At 44.0% G+C, this 17,771-nt stretch overlaps 1 protein-coding gene across 1 annotated transcript in view; it reads right to left on the minus strand.

Annotated features, from left to right (window-relative positions):
* The window catches only part of PIK3AP1 (phosphoinositide-3-kinase adaptor protein 1), a 113,781-nt gene extending 98,219 nt beyond the window's left edge, over positions 1 to 15,562 (minus strand). The window contains exons 1-2 of the mRNA XM_043927007.1: positions 15,238 to 15,562; positions 6,321 to 6,737 (exon numbers count right to left, since the gene is read on the minus strand). Of these exons, the coding sequence (XP_043782942.1) occupies positions 6,321 to 6,737; positions 15,238 to 15,547 (727 nt within the window). The 5' untranslated portion in view covers positions 15,548 to 15,562. The remainder of the gene's footprint in view (positions 1 to 6,320; positions 6,738 to 15,237) is intronic.
* Between the last annotated feature and the right edge of the window lie 2,209 nt (positions 15,563 to 17,771).

Below are 17,771 nucleotides of genomic sequence, written 5' to 3' on the forward strand. Positions count from 1 at the left end.
TGAAGTGACCAGTGTATTACACACAGCAACTGTCACAGCATCACCTTAGTGTTAGCTCTTTCCATGAGGAGAAGGAGCGGTTCAGGGCAGTTCTCCATATGAGTATCTTTGCAAGAGAAACTGCAAACATAAATCACTGACTTAGGCATAAAGGGAAAGAAAAATAAGTACATAAACTGCAACAACAAAAAACCACAGTAAGGGGCCATGAATTCAGGTCACACGGGGAAAGTGGGGAGATGCACATAGCAGGTGAGCACCATCTCTAGGAACTCTACGGAGACTGGCTAGGTGGAAATCCACAGAGATTGGCAAAGATTTAGGCATAAAGCTATGTGGAGATTTATTGCAACATTATTATTTTTTAATTGGAAATAGCCTACAGGTGTATTTTTCACTTTCTTTTTTTCAACATTATGATAAACATTCATTACAGTTGACCTCTGAACAACATGGGTTTAACTGCACTGACAAGTTATGCACAGATTTCATTTTCAATAAAAATGATCAACTACATGATCCCCTGTTGGTTCAATCCATAAATTTAGAACCAGAGATACCAAGGGCCTGTGTGGGACTTGAGCATGCATGGATTTTGGTGTCCTACATGGGTCCTGGCAACAATCCCCCACCAATACCAAAGGATGACTCAAAGATTTTTGCCTACATGGGTGGGGGCAGGGGAGTCGGTGCCCCTAACCCACAGGTTGTTCCAGGGTCAACTGTATTTTATTTCAAAAAAGAAAATGTTTCTTTTTAAATCTGGGAGAAGACTTTGGAATCCATCTGATTAGCTAAAAGTATTTGTACCTCAATTGTGTTCCTTTTAAACTCCAGTTTAACAATCAGATTAGAATACTAACATCAACAAAGGAAGGCCAGAGGGACATATCCCTCTAAATTTTCCCCATGTGAAAAAGGCAAAATTCATTATGATTCTGAGCATAAGAAGCAAAAAGAGCATGAGAAAAGATAGGGGAGGTAAAGAGAAAATACATATAAGAAAGCAGACAAGATCTCCAATGTAATACTGAATAATACTGGAAGAATTGGTTCAGTGGTTCCCTTTCCCCTCAACACACACACACACACACAAATATGAACACACTAAATTATGAGAACTTTTGAAATAAAACTCCGTGTTTCCCATCAAGACCTCTCCCACACAGACTAACAGAATCTATTTTTACATTCAATGAGATTTGCAGTAAAGAATAGAGCGCTTGAAAAAAAAAAAAAAAAAAGAGCGCTTATAAAAAGAGGAAATAATTTCTGCACTGTACCTGGGTTTTTCTCACTTCCTTATTTTAAAATAATCACCTAACAAATCCAAACAATTCAGAACAATAGTACAGTTTTCTATGCCTTGGGTATATAACACTGCAAACATTTTGGAACTAAACTAAACTGGTTAAAAGATTCTGGGTAATTTGCCATCTATTTGGAAAACTCACAATGATATCTTACAGTGCTGGGGCACTGGAAGAAATCTTCCAAATCATCTGGTCCAACCCCATCATTTTACAGATGAAGGCCTTGGGAAATAAAGTGGCTGTTACAACACATGGAAGACTCTATAATTAAAGCGTCTGCTCAGTTTTAAGGTGACTGACAAATTTGGAGAGAGGGGGTAGGAAATAAAACCTCCCAAACATTTTTAGTGGCGTAGTAATTATAATCAACACGCTTGTTAAATGAAGAAGCAGTAAGGATTGTGATGGAAGCATACCCCTACTCTGATGTCAGGACCACTTACGCCTGGAAAACTAAGAGGTTGAAAGCTGTCAGAGCTAACATTGAATCTGTGAGTCAAGGACCAGGAAGAGAACTCAAGAGCCCTATCCTGAAGTCTGCTGGGCTAAGCACCAAATACTGGTCTTATTTTATACGTAAACACTGGTCCAGGAGATAACCTTATGAGATAGTGCCTTCATTTCCAGAAAAGTAGAGATCTGAGAAAATGATCCAGGCATAACAGAAGTACAAGACAACTGACTTGACAAAGGAAGGGTGACTTAGACCTTAGCTCAGTTTTCAGCAGACCCCTAACCAGCAGCATAAACATCACCTGATTGCTTGTTAGAAATGCAGAGTCTTGGGTCCCATCCAGACTCCTGGAGTAAGAATCTGCATATTGACAAGAATACCAGGTCCTCCCGCCCTCATTAAAGTTTGAGAAGTACTTATTTAGATAACACAGCAGCAAGTGAAAGTATAACTAACTACCTGTAACCTCATTCAGGGCTTCCCTGGTGGCTCAGGGGTAAAGAACCTGCCTGCTAATGCAGAAGATGCGGGTTCAATACCTGGGTTGGGAAGATCCCCTGGAGGAGGGCATGGAAACCCATTCCAGTATTCTTGCCTGGGAAATCCCATGGACAGAAGAACCTAGTGGGTTACAGAAAATGGGGTGGCAAAAGAGTTAGACACGAACAACCACCACCACAACCAATCCAAGTTTCTGGAATAATTACCTCTATTACCTGTTCTATTCTCTAAAGCTTTTGATCTTTAAGCCTTATTTTAAATTTTAAGTGGTCTAAAATTTAGCCTAAATTTTAAATGGTCTCAATGAATATCTTACTAAATAATAATATTTGTTGACAAAAATTCAACTAATTATCAAGTTAAGAAGACAAAAAGAATTTTATTTGAGTCATACTGAGGGTTATAACCTAGCAAGTAGATCCTCAGAAAGCTCTCCTACCTGCTAGAAGTCAAAGGCACAGTCAAAAACATTTTTGAGACAAAGGATTGTACATCAAAATGACATACTGATGTTTTACATAAAGTTCATCAAGGATAGATGGTCCAGGTAGGCACAGACAAAGCGAGCAACAAGTCATCACGACCCTGTACAAAGTTGGGAAAGAAAACTATTATTTTAAGTTACATTGTTAGTGTCAGAAGAAAGAAAAAATTGATTTTTACGGTCAAGCAGGCACTCCCATTCGTGGGCCAGTGTGCAACGTGGATGTACACTGCACATGGGGGAGGGGAAGAGAGGTCCAAATACACACAGAGAGTTTGATGTTTAATTTTTTTCTTGCCCTGCCTTAAAATAAAAATTTATTTCATCACATTTTCTCACAAAATACCTTAAAATTAAAAATATATATGTATATAAATATTCTGGGAGTTTTACTGTTTTCAAGGGTTACATAGATTATGAATTGAAATCTTTTTCCTGTTATTTTATGTTGGGGTTATAGTAGGAATATGACCAATATTTCTTCAGTTGGGAATTAGAAACCCCAGGGAGATCTGGTGAAGCAGGAAGACTGGATTCAGTATAGACATGTTTCCTTAGTAAAAAAAAAAAAAAAAACCCCAGAAACTTCAAGTAAGAGAACTTTATGATCAAAAAATTGTGAAGGTCACATGGTCCCACCATGGTTCCAAAGCTGAATTCCTTTTACCATACATGCAGTCTCTGCTTGCACACTCCTGGTGATGTGGAACGCACCACCCCAAAAGGCCACCCATCCCATCTTTGCACGCTTCAGTTGTTAGAAAGATGCCTGAAATGTGTCTCCCTGTAGCTTTCAAGAGCTCTACAATCAGTAACCCCACAATTATTGTCTCCACCATTAGTGCATCCCCATTATCAAATTTCCATTATGTTTCCCACTGGAATTGTTTTAACTGAGAAAGTCAAAGAAACAAGTTGCATGTATTTATTTCTCAAAGGACTGGGGCAGCTTTTACTAGTGGGGTGTATGAAAATTTTATTTTTGACTTTTATTTTGAAGTACCTTAGGAAAACCTCACGTGTACAAGAAGGATATTAAAATAAATTATCACAAGTTATAGAGACTATAACTAAGGACATACTCATACCAGAAACATAGTATAGGGATAATATGATCCTTAAACACTGTTTTAGCTCTAAGCTTCCTGGGAGTCAAAGCAGGTACGAAATAGGACAAGATGGTGGTGCTTCAAAAGTATTTCAGACTCTCTGGCCTAAGGGACTCATAGATTTCAGCCCTGGAAAGTGTCTTAGATCAAGTGTAAGCCCGCCTCTTGAAGAGAAGGAAGTGTTAGTAGTAGATGCTCAGTCGTGTCTGACTCTTTGTGACCCCATGGACTGTAGCCTGCCAGGCTCCTCTGTCTATGAAATTCTCCAGGCAAGAATACTGGAGTGGATAGCTAATTCCCTTCTCCAGGGGATCTTCCTAACCCAGGGATCAAACCCAGGTCTCCTGAATTGCAGACAGATTCTTTACTGTCTCAGCCACCAGGGAAGCCCCACAAAAGAGGAAACTGAAACCCAAAGAGGCTACATAAATTGCCCAATATCGGGCATCCACTTAGCATCAGAGCCAGGCAATAGAGTGTCGTTACTCATTTTTGCTACAACGTTAAACTTTGAGTCTTCCATTTGTTAAGAAAGCTTGTCCAGCACAAAAATCAGAGATATAGCCCCCCATTACTGGGCCAAGTGAGGGAGACAGCTATGGACATTCCCAAAGCAAATCTAAGCCATTCTAGCCTCCCCACACAGAGACCTCAAATCCCCAAATTCACAAGTCTAATATCAGATATGAAAGTGACATTGGCGGCAGAAGCCATCCTCCCTCATACTGTTTCCTATAATTCCATTCGTCCCTACATATCCATTGATTCTGAACAACATAGATTTTCCACTAAGCAGCTGGTTTTAATCTCCCATTTAAAAAATCTCTTTCTGATGAGAGGTTATTTGATTTCAGAACAGAAATACCACTGTGAAACACGTCATTCCTTCTGAAACACTTGAAGCTAAGGGCTCATAGCACACTGAGCCAGAGTCACTAGTGAAAAGTAAAATATTATAAGCGATCAATTTGTCTAAGCACCTGAACATCAGACACAGCCAAACAATAGTCAGAGAATCCCTTTTACCATCTATTTTTAAAAACAATACCACTGTAGTATTTGAAAGAACAGTCTGTTAGTGCACACGCCATGAAGTCAGTATAGTGACGACATAGCCACGGTGTGCAGAATGATGGACAGGTGGGTCACAGCAGCCTGCCCACCAGATCATAAGCTAAGCAGTGACAGAAGCTCTGCAACAACCAGTTGCATCTCACTTCTCTGTAAATTTCAGCAGACCCCTCAAACAAATGAAGTATAATCGTGCAAGTATGAATTATGCATTTTTTCCCCTATCCTTGTGTCCTTCTGAAGTAAAGATAAGCAAACTCTGGAAAAATCCAGGTCCCAGGAGTTTCAAGTGAGACTTCTTCTATACTCACATTTGTCATTTATATTACAGAATGGCCTGGGATCCTACTGTGTTAGGTCACCTGGTCATATTTATTGGTTTGGAGCAGGCCATCCCTGGGATAAAAGCATCTAGGAACTCTACTAGCTACTTAAGATCACTAAGAATTTGTGAATTCTTGATTCACAAATCAAACGAGACGGGGTGGATGAGTCAAATTTTAATGACCAAGGCACACCAGGAATAATTGAGCATAGTTACATTGCTCCATTATTTTCCAAGTTTCTTTGCTGGCATCAGGTGTATAAGAGCTCAAATGGCAAGAGAATAAAAGATAAACACATAGCTCGCTCAATAGCCCACAATGAAACAAAAATAGAAAACAAAAAGAGGAAGAAAAGCTGTGACATGTATCCATCCCAGAGCACATCTTCCGGTACTGCTAATCGGAGCATTTGTCATACTTCCTGGGGCCACTGAAGTCATTAGTCCCGTCAGAGAGGCTCAGAATTCTCCCATTTTAAAAGGAGAAACAAGGCAAAGGACAGAAGCTAGGCTGGTGGAAAATAAGAGAAGGGAGGTTTTTCTCTATAATCATGTTACCCAAAAGTGACACCTTTTCAACCAAAATCTTAAGGTCACCTGATGATAAAAAATGGAAGTGGCTTGCAACAGGAAGGTTGGAAGTCATAGTCCGCACATCCCCACCAAACTAAGTCTCAGCCTCCCACCCCCACCGTCCTCTAGGCTAGAGTCTCTGTCCAATGTCTTCTGAGGTGTAGACAATTCTAAAAAGAGGGCTTATCCTAGCACAGAACTCAAGGAAAAGTGTCGTCTTTCTTTCCTGTGGTCCAGGAGACCTACCCTATCCTACCCTACCCAGGAGACCTAACCTACCCTATTCTGGGATGGGACAATCCCATTCCAGAAACAGGCTGCTCTAAACCAGTAAATACGACTGGGGCTCTTAGCATAGTGAGGTCTAGGTTCAGTCTGTAAGAGGAATGATGACCATTAATACCACAATGTCTCGCCTGAAATGCCTGAGGCCTGGATGGGTCATTTTTTTCCAGGGCTTGCATATCTGTACTCCAGAAGAGACCCTTACCTTCAGAAATGGCCTTCTTCACAGCTGCTACGTAAGTCTCAGGCTCATCGTCACAGGTGAGCTCCTGCCAGTGGGCCCAGTCTGGAAAGAAGTCCAGGAACTCCTCGCTGTCCTGTACCCCGCAGAGCAGCCGCACCACGCGGTGCGGAGGATGAAAGGCTCTCTGCAGCAGGGGCAGCAAGCTCGGCTGGCAGAAGCACTGCACCAGCTCCGCAGACAGCAGCACCACAATGCAGCGCACATGGAGAAAGAAGCTCAGGTCCTCGGCGGAGAAGGATGTCTTGGGGCTCAGCCTGTAAGTCAGCGTCTTCTGGCCGCGGACCTGCCGACTGGAAAGGAAAAGGTCCTGGAGGTACTGGCACCACTCCTCAGCATCTCGGCTGTAAACGACGAGGATGTCGCATCCTCCCGGCATCCCTGAGCAAGAAGGAGACACGGAAGCACGTTAACATGTCTGCTCCCACGAGGGCTTCCCATGACCTGCGAGAGTCACCACCCAGACGAGGGGCCTGGCACCCACAATCTCTCACGCTTCACCCCCAGCATACCTGCCCCACTTCTTTCCCACTTACAGCCTGTGTTCCTACCATTCCAGACTCCCTGCCATTGTCCAAACACCCCATGCTGTTTCAGATCTTTGCATATGCTATTGCTTCTGCTGGTATCCTCTCCTGCCCGTGGCTGATGTAGTATAGGATGACAGTGATGAAAGAAACTGCAAGCACTTACTTAGAGCTTACTACATTGCAGCTTGTCCAAGCTTATTGCCTAGAAAATTCATTAGATGTTCACAGCAACCTTCCAAGATACCACTACTAACCAGATTCTAAAGATGAGAAAATTGAGGTATGGCAGAATAAGTAATTTATCCAAGAGCCCCAGTGGCAGAGTTAGAATTTGAACCAATGCAGTTTGATCCCTGGTGGCTCAGATGGTAAAGAATCCGCCTGTAATGCAGGAGACCCAGGTTTGATTCCTGGGTTGGGAAGGTCCCCTGGAGAAAGGAATGGCTATCCACTCCAGTATTCTTGCCTAGAGAATTCCATGGACAGAGGAGCCTGGCGGGCTACAGTCCATGGGGTGACAAAGAGTCAGACACAACTGAGCGCCTAACACTTTCACTTTCAGTTTGATCCCAGAACCTAGCTTTTCCAAACACAGTGGTTACAAGCACAGATTTGGAATCAGGCAGCCAGACTTAGCATCTTGGCTCTCTGAAGTAGTAGCCATGAAACCCTGCGCAAGTTGCTTACATTTTCTAAACTTCATTTACTTATCTGTAAATGGAAATATAAAGGCAATATTTATCAGCGTTTCATGAGAATTAAATTAAATATGTTATGTAAATTGCTAAGCATAGTGGTTGGCATGTAGTAAACCCTCAGTAGCCGGTGTCATTATCCTCACAGTAATATAAACAATGCATTAATGTAAAGGTAACCATGGTTGAACTAACACATTGACCTATACAGTGCCATTTATAAAGTTCCCCTCACCACACATGGTCTGTCACATAGGCTTTCTTCTTGTTGTAATAAAATACAAATGCCAGAAACAGAGTCCAAAGCCTCAGAGAAGTGTTGAATCTTTGGAGGATCACAAAGTGATCCCAAACTCCTCGTTTACAGATAAAAGATATACTTCATCTGAAAAGATAAAGGAATTTATTTAAATTTACGTTCAGCAAATTAGTTCAGAGTCTGGACTGAAACTGAGGTTGCCCCCCTGGTTTCCTATCCCGTCCTCTTGCCAACTTCACCTGCTACCTCCCATCAGGAATTCTGTCAAGAATCTTATGAGCAGTAACTCTTATTTTCCATTATGGAAGTTCAAAGAAGCTTGGCTCTTAACATAACACTTGTGAGTCCTCATCTCCCATTAATTCAAAGAACTATTCTAAGGGATTTGGAAGGGGTGAGCACAGAGAAGTATCTACGAATCTACAAGGCAACAGGGAGCCTTCCTCCCACTCAGAGATGGAAGCTGGGAACTTTGTGAAACAGGATTCATCTAAGTTGTGGATTAGCACAATTAAATGCCATCCTTGGGCCACATTTATCTGAATGTCAGAGGCGGGACTGGGGCAAGACCTGAGCTTCTCAGTTCTGAAAACATCATGGAAGGAAGTCCCGTTCCTGGCCCCATCCATCTCCATATTCAAAATAAAAATAATGGCATATAAAATGTAAACCCAACACCAGTTCTGATATCCCCCCAGGATGACAGTACCAAATCTTTTAAAACAGTAAATAAAACAAAAATGTGATGTTTCTTTTCGGAGCGCCTCATTCAGTACTAATATAAAACCCAATAGGCTTCAGTAGGAACAAGTGCATCAGCCTCTGTGAGTCCTTCTGAAGGGAAGGTGCGCAAAATTTAAAAGAAGCCAATTTGAGACTGGAATAAAAGTCAGCAATTCTGAAGACACCATGGACATCTGTAGCTCTATAGCGAACTCAATCCTGAACATGGTCTGTTTCCTCAGTTTTGAATAAAACAGTCCCTGTTAGGAATGCTTACTCTGGTCCCAGAGTTAAGTAGATCAAGGACAAAATTTAAATGTACCAGTGGTGCAGCCTTCCACAAAGTGAAATCTTTGCCAATTTCTTCTGTGTAGAATATTTCTTTGAACCTAGATGGAAAAATAATTTCTGCACTACAAAAGGAATAAAATTGGCAAAGCTACATAACTATGGAGCTCACACTGAGAAAAAGCAGAGTTAACATCCAGTCTTCTTTATGCTCCTCCTCCCTACATGGCTGTTTTATACTAAGAAGCAAATGTTCTTCTAAATGTAAAGGGTAATTGCATATGAATGGGCATGAATATGGCCCATCAGGTAGGCAGTGTGCAAGACTACATTTCATTACAATATTAAGGATGCAAAGTTAGTGATGCTGTGCTCAGGATTTACTTAAAAGCACAAAAGTAAGAAGCTGTAGTCACATACCCTCCTTCCACATACATACAGAGACAAACATACTAGAAATAGTTTATGAAAAAAAACTAGGAGAGTAAGGTTTCAGAAGAGACTGGTTGTGGTCCCATACATTAGTGATGGAGAAACCATGGGTAATGTTTTCAACAGGGTTGACAAGTGATGGCTAAAGAGTAAGGAAGAAGCAAGAAAATGATTTCTGAGAGCACCCTTAAAAGGTACTTAAGAAATACCCTTAAGAAGGAAACTTGGGTCTCAGAGCACTGATTGTCTTAGCAGGAAAGCAGCAACGGTACATTGCCTGACTATGTAGCTATGAGTGATTTATACCACTTTTCTAAGGAGTTTATTCAGATGCTAAGTCATGTCTGACTCTTTGTGACTCCATGGATTACAGCATGCCAGGCTTCCCTGTCTTCACTATCTCCTGGAGCTTGCTCAAACTCATGTCCATTGAGTTGGTGATGCCATCCAACCATCTCATCCTCTGTCCCCTTCTCTTCCTGCCCTCAATCTTTCCCAGCATCAGGGTCTTTTTCAATGAGTCGGCTCTTCGCATCAGGTGGCCAAAGCATTGGAGCTTCAGCTTCAGCATCAGTTCTTCCAAAGAATATTCAGGGTTGATTTCCTTTAGGATTGACTGGTTTGATCTCCTTGCTGTCTAAAGGACTCTCAGTCTTTTCCAGCACCACAGTTCAGAAGCATCAATTCAATGACTCAAAAGCAAAACAACATTTTTAAGACAAGTTCTGGGGCCATGGACGAGGGAGTACTCAGTTCCCCCTGGATCCTGCCTCACCACTTCCTGCTCCTCTGTTAACAGCACACTGCAATACCTACTACTCACTAAAGACTTCTAGCCATCAAGAAAACTTTAAATGTTAATAATAGGGGAAATGAGGTATACAATATATGAGAATTCTCTGTACTATCATCCCAATTTTTCTTTAAATCTAAAATTTCTAAAATAAAAGTTTAAAAATAGAATTTAAATATAATGTGTCCGACTCTTTGCAACCCCGTGGACTGTAGCCTACCATGCTCCTCCATCCATGGGATTTTCCAGGCAAGAGTACTGGAGTGGGTTGCCATTTCCTTCTCCAACTTAAAGGGTTAGCCTCTTCTAAATGGAAATCTACTTAAAATGTCTCATTCCCGAGGTTCTGGTGCTAAATTTCACTCACCCTCTTTGAGTGAAAGTATAGGCATCCTTCAGAGTTATTGTAGGTTTGGTTCTAGACCACCATAATAAAGCGAATACTGCAAAATCAAGTCTCCCAAATTAGGGTTTCCCAGTGCATATAAAAGTTATATTTATACTATACCGTGTAGCCTGTTAACTGTGTGAAAGCATTAAGTCTAAAAAAATAATAAAAAACCAATGTACATATCTTAATTAAAAAATGCTTTATTGCTAAAAAATGCTACCATCTGAGCCTTAACCATGTGTTGCAATAGTAAAATCGAAGGTCACTGATCACAAATCATCATAACAAATATAGTAATAATGAAAAAGCTTGAAATATTGTTAAGAATTATCAAAATGTGACAGAGAGACAGGAAGTGAGCAAATGCTGTTGGGGAAAAAATAACGCCAATACTCTTGCTTGATGTAGGGTTGCCACAAACCTTCAATTTGTAAAAAATAAAACGCAATATCTGCAAAGCGCAATAAAGCCATGTGCAATAAAATGAGGTATGCCAGTACTTGAGAAGGAAGTGGTTAGTACCTCAGGCTATTTAATATCACAACCTACTTGGTCACCAACTCCTGGTGTGACTTCAGACCAATATACTCTGTCTAAGCAATTTTGCCTCAATGTACATGAGGACAACGAGATCTATCATCTTCCTGAATTTCACTCTGCTGCTGAAACTGAAACTTGGGGAAATTCTAGAAAAGTCCAAAGTGGAAGTCAAAGTCCTTCCACAACCTGCTGGGACTAAACGTTTCATCAGGGACTCTCTCTCATACGTAGGGACACCCTTTTCTTCAATGAGAATTCCCTTCCTTTAATCATAAGTCACTTCGTCACATGTGCCAAATCATTCCTCCATTTTTGTTTGTTTGTTTATTTAGAGAAATGAAATACAAGAGCCAATAAGGAGTCTATAAATTCCAGACAGAAATAAGGAAGGGTCTTTATCCTTGGGGAGCTTAGAGACCAGGTCTGGCTTTCAAAGGAGAAAGGAGTGGATAACAGTAGAGGCACGGCTGGCTGGTGGCAACAGGGAGTGACGGTGGTAAGGAACAGTGACTGAAGGACAGCTTCCTTTGAAAGATCCAGAATCCACCCCAGAAAAGACCTGAGAAGAGCTTGGCAGCTTCTCAAACTACCCAGCCCAGACCACTCCATTCATCCAACCTGGAGCTCGAGTTTGAATCTGGGCACCATATTGAAGAGGGGCGTGACACAAGGAAGGTGACCGGAATAGGGAGAGATCTGGAAACAACACGAGGGGCTTCCAGACTCTGAAAGTTTCAAGTTCAGAGACTTCGCAGGAGTACTGAGGGACTTCAAGGATCAGACAGAAAGTAACATGACAGAAAAATTGTAGGTCCCTTCAAGCTCTTTTGTCCTATAAGTCCAGGAATGGAAGAAGGATCTAGAGGTAAGAGAAGCCTTGTGGGGGTAGAAAAAGGTATGAGAGGTTTCTTCAAATACCTGGAGGCTGATACACAGAGGAAAGGATTCTAGTTTTCACTCAACCAGGCTTGGCCACTTGGGAAAATCACTTATGGCTCCTCTCTCCTCTCTCTCAAGAGTAAATACAATAGACATCATCAGGAGCCTACAGAATATTCCAGGGTAGGCTGATTCCATTTCATTTCACCTCGTTTTCCAAGTTTTTTCAGATAGAGAGTCAAGATTCTCCTCAATTTCAACAAGCAAATATTCATTTCCAAAAAAAAAAAGAAAAGAAACTAATGCTCACCCTTCAGTGGAAGGGAACTGAAGAAGACCACATGATTGGATCATAAGAAACGAAGTACTGATGCATGCTACAACTTGGATGAACCTTGAAAACTTTATACAACGTGAAAGAAGTTAGTCACAAAAGGCCACATACTATATGATCCCATTTATGTGAAAGTCCAGAGCAGGGAAATCTAATCTTCAGAGACAGAAAGTAGAACTTGGGGCTAGAGAGGAAGAGGGGACAATGGAGTGATGGCTGAAGCATATGGAATTTCTTTTTGAGGTGATGAAAATGTTCTAAAATTGACTGTGATGATGATTGTACAATTGTGTCTGATTCTCTGCAGTCCCATGGAGTGTAGCCCTCAGGTTCCTCTGTCCACGGAATTTTTTCAGGCAAGAATACTGGAGTGGGTTGCCATTTCCTACTCCAGAGGATCCTCCCGACCCAGGGATCAAACCCACGATTCTTTAACCCTGCACCACCTGGGAAGCCCTGTACATGTCTGTGAGGATACTAAAAACCACTGAATTGTATACTTTATTGGGTGAATAGCATGGTATGTGAAATGCATCTCAAAAAAAAACTATTTAAAAGATGGAGGAGAACAGAGAGGGGGAGGAAGAAGGGAAAAAAGAGGCAAAGGAAGAAGAGAAAAGGAGGAAGACATGTAGAAGAGTGGCCTGGATGGCTCCAGAGACTACAGCATTCTGGCAAAGAGACAGTCTCACCGCTCTCACCTGTGTGCCGTCCACCACGGGACCTGGTCCTTCCAGACCTCAGAAAGGCCCACTTGCAGAAACTGGAGTGGTGACTCACCACAGAGAATGCTTATGGCAAGAAGATTTGAAAGCTTTAACCATTACAGATATCTGCAAAAAGCCACTACAGAGCCCATAAAGGGGCCCAGGTTTGGCCACTGAGCTTGAGTCCCCGTATGAACAGAAGCACATCATTCTAGCCCCTTTGGCCACACCTACTGAGGCAATGAATACTGGACACTGGTGGGGGGTGGTTTTCTCCACCCAAAGTATGCTGTTTCCTGGACTCAGCAGCCGGAACTGTTCCTAGCAATAGAGGTGGGAGCATCACTGATCTTATCTCCTACTTCTCCCCAATCACCCACCTACTGTGGCCACTCTGGCCTGCTCCCTGTTCCAGAAATATATCATATCCACCCATTTATTGTCCCCCTGCCTAAAGTCCTCTTCCCCCACAAGCCTCCTCTCCTGCTCTCCTTCAGGTCTTTGTTCAGATGACCCTTTCTCGATGAGACCTAACCTTGCAGCCTCCTTTAAAAATGTATCTCCAACCCCCTTTACCCCTCTACTGTTTTGCCACCACACTTATCACATAATGTACTTTCCTTGGGCTTCCCAGGTGGTTCAGTGGTAAAGAATCTGCCTGCCAATGCAGGAGACACAGGAGGTACAGACTCAATCCCTGGGTTTGGAGGATCCCCTGGAAGAGGAAATGGCAACCCACTCCAGTATTCTTGCCTGGAAAATCCCATGGACAGAGGAGCCTGGTGGGCTATGGTCCATGGGGTCACAAAGAGTTGGACATGACTAAGCACGCAGGCACATTGCACTTTCCTTATTCAGTGTATTGCCTGCCTTCCTTCACTGTTCCATAAGCTTCAAGGAGTCATGGCTTATGTCTGTTTTATTAAATATACACCTGACACCTAGAACTGTGCCTGCAATAAATATATGTTGAATGAATTGACTCCCTCTAGTTAACTCTGCACTGGCTTTCAAATGGAATGTGTGGACTACGAACCTACTATCACCTTATTCACAGTACAAGTTCTTCTAACCTGTAGTGCCCAGCTAGAGAGCCAGGAGGCTAAGGTTAGCTACCTTCCCAATTCCCTTAAATACGGAGTTTGCATTACCAAATCTAAGGGAACTGTCACCGTTGATTGGCCTTCTCTTTCAAATCACAATTAGAAGAGTGTATCTCAGGGGACCTGGGGAAAGCTGACCGTTCATTCTAGCATCTGCCCACAATTTCTCCAAAAACAGCACCTCCTCCCAGCCAACTAGATATTATTTTTCAAGAAGATTTTACATCCTTTTTTCACATGTTATCTCTACTAAAACATCATAAGATGGGATGGAAAGATACTAGTAAACGCACTTGCAAACATGGTAACTCTAATCTTCTCATTTAATAATTCCCTGTTTTAATTATGGCTTGCCTTCACAGACTATAAACTCCTTGAAGAGCAGAGATTAGGGTGTCCTGGTCACCAGTGAGGACGTATTTAGGTGCACAGTATCCACCGCACTGCATAGTTAGTGCTCATTGGTTGTCTCATCATCATTACTGTGCTTGTTCTGGATCTCAATGAGTGAGAGGCTTGCCAAGTGTACCCGCCACGGACCAGAAGGGAGCCCAGGGCTAATTAGAAGAGACTCCTGGCAACTTTTGATGGGTAGATTACCCAGTTACCCTCACCTCTCCCCAGTCCCCAAAGTTCTGACAAGGACATAAGAAAAGTAAAGCTAAAGGAGTGGTGTTCCTAGAGTCCTACTGAAATTCTAGACAAAAAAACAAAGCCCAGGAGGGAAGAGGAAGCGGGTTAAGGCAGGCGGCCCAAAGCCCATCTCCAAACTCGGACTGTCTGAGCGCCCCCTATTGGCCCGATGGGACCCGAAGAGAAGCATTTCGCCGGCGGAGAGACCAGTGGGCTCTCCACATTCTTTAAACTTTACTCTCGGCTCACAGAGTTAGTTCAACGGGGAGATCGACCCTCGGAAGCTCAAGGGCCAGTGCTGGAGGGAGAAAAGGAGACGCAGAAGATGAGGGACAGGGGAAGGTCGGGCAGGGGCTGAAGAGAATCGCGCAACAGCCTGGGAAGGGGAACGTGAGAAAGCTGGGGAGGGAAGTCTGCGACAAGAAGAGAGGAAAGAACAGAAAGAACACAGATCCAGCGCCAAGCCGAGGGAACAGCCGGGGACAGCGAGAGGGGACAGCGGACGGCGGGCGGCGGCGGCGGGAGGGTGCGCGGAGGGAGACGGGGGAGGGGGGACCGGCGCCGGCCTACGCACCTGAGGCTGCCATGCCGCCGGCCGCGGTCCTCCGTGCCCGGCTCGCTGCGCGCGGGGCCCGGAGCCGGAGCGGGCCCGGCGGCGGCCCTGGCGCAGGACGGGAGCGGCGCCCGGCTCCGCGCAGCACCAGCCGCGGCTCTGGCGCTTCCTCCTGCGGGGCAGCGAGGACTCGCCGCGAGGGCGTGTCCACAAGGCCCGCCTCGCCGACGGGGCTCGGCCCCCGGCACCTGCTCCCGGGGCGGTTGGGGAGGGGAAGTGAGAACGGCCCCCCACCGGCCCGCAGCCAGCCAGCTCCCCGCGTTACCCCCATCGCTCACTCAGGGTAGGGAGGAGGCAGGGGGGCTTCGTGCGCCCGGCTCCCCGTGCAATCAGTCGGGTCGGCCACCAAAGGGCTGCCCGAGTCGGGGGAGCGTTGAGAGAGGACGGAGGCAGAAGGGTTAGCTGCACGGCCTCTGCGAACTGGGGCGGGGGTTGTCAGTGCGCACAGGTGGCCCAGCCATCTCCCCATTCCCTGGGGCTTTCTCCCTGAGCCGCTGCCCAGGCAGGAAGGGGAGGGGGCAGGAAGGGGAAGAGGCATCTTCTCTGGCACCTGGCCCTGGTGCTTGGTGTTGCCCTTGATTACCCTCCAGTGACCTTCCTGGAATTCCCGATCTCCAGAAGGCACAAGAGCGTTAATGATAACCTCGTATGTCAAATGCACGGTATCGTAGCCATTGCCTTTTGTGCCTTTGAGGTAGCACCTATCATGGCCTTCAGGTTAGCGCTGAAGAAACAAGCCAAATCTCTTGCTCAGACTCCCACAGAGAGCAGATGCTCCCCGAGGTTCTATACCAGGCCTGTTTGAAACCAGAGCTAGAACTCTCCCTTCACCCTCGCACTCGCTTGACACGTCTTATCCGACTGCCTTTGCCGCTCCTATAGTGGATCTGAACGGAGCTGTGCCCTTGCAGTCCTCAGCGATGTCCAGAGAGCAGAGATGACAGAGAGATAGGTTTTCTGTGCAAGTGGAAAGAAATGAAAGACATTTTAAAATGGAAATATCAGGGTTCAGTCCAAGAACTAATTTTCTACTGTTGCCATAACAGATTACTACAATTTCAATGGCCTAAAATAAAACAAATTTATTATCTTACATGAATAAGATATGAAATTAAAAGATGCAGTCATGAAATTAGAAGATGTTTGCTCCTTGGAAGAAAAGCTATGACAAACCTAGACAGCATATTAAAAAGCAGAGACATTACTTTGCCGACAAAAGTCGGTCTAGTCAAAGCTATGGTTTTTCCAGTAGCCATGTATGGATGTGAGAGTTGGGCTATAAGGAAAGCTGAGCACGGAAGAATTGATGCTTTTGAACTGTGGTGTTGGAGAAGACTCTTGAGAGTCCCTTGGATTGCTAGGAGATCCAACTAGTCAATCCTAAAGGAAATCAATCCTGAATATTCATTGAAAGGACTGATGCTGAAGCTGAAGCTCCAATACTTGGGCCACCTGATTTGAAGAACTGACTCATTGGAAAAGACCCTGATGCTGGGAAAGATTGAAGGCAGGAGGAGAAGGGGACAACAGAGGATCCATGGGATTGCAAAGAGTTAGACATGACTGAGTGACTGAACTGACTGATTATCTTACTCTTCTGTATTTCAGAAGTCCAACATGAGCCACACCAGGCTAAAATCAAGGTGTTGGCAGGTTTGGGTTCCTTTCTGGAGTTTCTAGAAGAGAATGCATTTCCTTGCCTTTTTCAGCTTCTACAGGAAATTACACACATTTCTTGATTCATGCCCCCCTCAATCTTCAAATCCAGTAACAACATCTTTCTGACCCTGCTTCCCTAATCACATATTTCTGTGTTTCCTCTGCCTTTCACTTTTAAGGGCCTAGCACTTACATTGGTCCCACACAGATAATCCAGGAAAATCTCCCTGTTTTAAGGTCAGCAGGCTAGCAACCTTATTATTGTCTACAACCTTAATTCTTCTTTGCCGTGTAACAGTGTATTCACAGGTTCTAGGGGTTAGGATGTGGACATCTTTGGGGGATAGGGGCATTATTCTAGCTACCACAGACCTGGAATTCTGAAAAAGGAGATAAGCTTACTACCTGCTATACGTTATAGCTATTCCCCATGTTCAGGATTTCTCTGACCTCCACACCCTGTCAGCCACACCTCCTACCCACCCCCAGGCCCCTATCAATGCACTGTCACAACTCTGTACAGTTCTTTCATAGAACTTATATAGATCATTTTCTGCGATTATAAGCAGCTTTTTAGACAAGTTCTAAGAACCTAGCCCTCTTTTGAGCTTCCTTCCTTACCTACCAAAATGGCCACTCCCCATGAAGTTTCTGCCACTTGTCTCCTTGGGGCATTTTGAGCAATGGCAGAGGCCATTTCCAATTTGGACCTCCAGTTCAGAGAAGCAAATTGTTGGGCATCTGCTATGTGGCCAGCTCTGCTCAGAGTACCGTCACTCATTCAGCTTTCATGAATCTTTACCTGAAACCTGTGAGGTAGGCATGTTATTAACATC

This window comes from Cervus elaphus, chromosome 15 (genome assembly GCF_910594005.1).
Source record: "Cervus elaphus chromosome 15, mCerEla1.1, whole genome shotgun sequence".
Classification (NCBI taxonomy): Eukaryota; Metazoa; Chordata; class Mammalia; order Artiodactyla; family Cervidae; genus Cervus; species Cervus elaphus.